The sequence below is a fragment of the Olea europaea genome, unplaced genomic scaffold, assembly GCF_002742605.1.
Source record: "Olea europaea var. sylvestris unplaced genomic scaffold, O_europaea_v1 scaffold16524, whole genome shotgun sequence".
Taxonomy (NCBI): Eukaryota; Viridiplantae; Streptophyta; class Magnoliopsida; order Lamiales; family Oleaceae; genus Olea; species Olea europaea.
Genome location: NW_019234184.1, coordinates 1 through 2,398, shown reverse-complemented (window position 1 = coordinate 2,398; position 2,398 = coordinate 1). Strand labels below are relative to the sequence as shown.

The 2,398-nt window shown below is 34.9% G+C and overlaps 1 protein-coding gene across 1 annotated transcript; it reads left to right on the top strand.

The window, feature by feature from the left end:
• Window positions 1–1,392: 1,392 nt before the first annotated feature.
• Window positions 1,393–2,019, top strand: LOC111377418 (peroxidase 5-like). Its single transcript, XM_023000513.1, has 2 exons — window positions 1,393–1,684; window positions 1,763–2,019. Exons 1-2 carry the CDS (start codon window positions 1,424–1,426, stop codon window positions 1,928–1,930), a joined length of 429 nt encoding a protein of 142 aa, XP_022856281.1. The 5' UTR covers window positions 1,393–1,423; the 3' UTR covers window positions 1,931–2,019.
• The last annotated feature ends 379 nt before the right edge of the window (window positions 2,020–2,398 follow it).

Genomic DNA, 2,398 nt, shown 5'->3' with positions numbered 1-2,398 from the left:
AATCAAAAATATTTTTCTACTTAATTATTTTTCATTATTTTCCTATTAAAATGAAAAATATGATCGTTATCCATTACATCAAACCATTAATTTTGAATTTCTATCTCTTTGTGAAACTTATAACGGCTATATTTTTCATTCTCATTTTTATAAAAATGGCAAACAAATCCCCCCTCATGCTTTCAAACTATCAATTTCAAAACACGTTTGAATCGACAACCATATAATTAACAACTTTTTAAAACATTGAATTAATTAAGTGAACGTGATTTTTTTTTTTCCAAACCATAATTTTTTAGAACCACATGTCTAAATTGTCTTGCTATGCCGCTAGATTCTTCAACATCGTGATGACAGAGGAATGCCACGTGATATTCTGTTTTTGTGCTATTTAAAAAAGAGTCAATACTACATCCAATCATTTTTTGCAACACACTTAATCTATCATCCAGAATGTTAATGCTTATTTGGTAGGGATTTTGTTAATTAATTTTTTTATCATTAGAGATAAAATAGATCCTACTTGTGAGGAAGGAGAGATGCTGCTGCCACATATAAAGATGAAAGCACCAATTAAACCATGGGATTGTTTTACAAAATCTTTTATAAAAGTTGATGAAATGAATAATTGAAAAGTTAATAATTTTACAGAAAAGTAACGCTATTCACAATCAATCACTAGGATAGTCACCCTACGTGGCATCCTACATGATGATTTATGATTTAATTTATTAATTTGGTAGTTTTTCTTGCCACATATATCAAATTATTAACCATTACATGCCTGTCATATAGAATGACCGTAATAGTGATTGAGTGCAAATCGCATTATTCTTTTACAGAATGCCACTCCATATAAGTCAAGCTCCAGTGCCACGAAAGGGTTTCCTATTACATGGCTTACTAACTTTGCCTTTAAAATTCAAAGTGGATGATTTTTCGAGGAAAGTAAGTTTGATGTGGTTGTTAGAATTATTAAATCCCTATTAACAGTAATCCAATAAGATCTTAAGAGGTTGCTAGAATTATTAAATCCAAATTAGGCATGTAAACAACTTCCAAGTTGACATTTGATGAAACTCAAGCAGCCAACAAAAGCATATAAAAACTTCCATTATAAGAAGGTATCAAAAGATTTTTAAAATGCAAAACTGAGGAATTGGAATTCAGAGGGAAGGGTGTAATCATGTAAGCATGCAATGAATGGTTCTATAACTTCTGAGATAGGCTCAAGAAAGCTTCAAACGTCGCAGTTGCAGTTGGCACGACTTTTTTACGCGTTTAACAATAAAGTAATCCTGCCAACATGCAATTTTTTTCTAATTTCCTCCACTTATAAATTCTCTTGTTTCTTGAGCAATGCAATACATCAATCTCAATCTTCATCAATACTCCAGCAATTCCTTTGAGGAAATTGAAGAAGATGATGAATTTCAAGATTTCAAAGATTGTAGCAGTTGCTCTGCTGTTTTGCCTGGTTGTTTTCTCCTTTTCTACATCTGCTTTGGCTAAATCTAAACATGCAAAGCCAGCCAAAGTAGCTCCACTCATAGTAGGATTTTACTCGAAATCCTGTCCACTTGCCGAGAAGATCGTAAGAAATGCAGTGAACAAAGCCGTGTCCCTCAATCCTGGAATAGCTGCTGGCCTCATTAGGATGCATTTTCATGACTGCTTTGTCAGGGTAGATATATGTTGAAATCTTTAATTACTCATAATAATTCATTCGTATGTTGTTAATATCGTGCTTAATTAATTTCAGGGTTGTGATGGTTCGTTGTTGCTGGATTCCGTGCCTGGAAAACCTGTTGCAGAGAAAGATAATTTGGCAAATAATCCAAGCCTTCGAGGGTTCGAGGTAATTGACGAGGCAAAAGCTCTAATCGAGGTTATATGTGTTGGAAAAAATGGTTTAATGGGTCAACTTTGAGCCCAAATTTCAGTGGGATCCACCTTTTAAATAATGCGGGACCTAGCATATTCACGTTCTACTCCGCGAGATGATTAACGTGATATATTTATTTATCGAAAACCATTTAAAATTGAATGAAATATTAAGCGTTAAAGTAACCCACATAAACTAAGGATTATGGAAGAATTTGATTTTTCAAACACTTATCCCACATAGGAAAGTTAGGAAACTTTGGTGTGGTTTATAAGGTGGAAGTTTGGAATTGGGTTTGGGCCCCAAGGGGTACCAATAGTCTTTGGAAGGGGGAAGACCTATATCCCATTGGGTTCGGTCATAAACCCACACGCGCGCGCCGGCTCGGCTCGGCACGGCACGAGCACGTGCCCGTGTCCGGTGCGGTGCGGGTCCGGGTCGACATTTACACTATATTAACTTTTTGGACAAAATTTATTTAAAATTTTGGGCCAAATTGTAAATAATCAAATT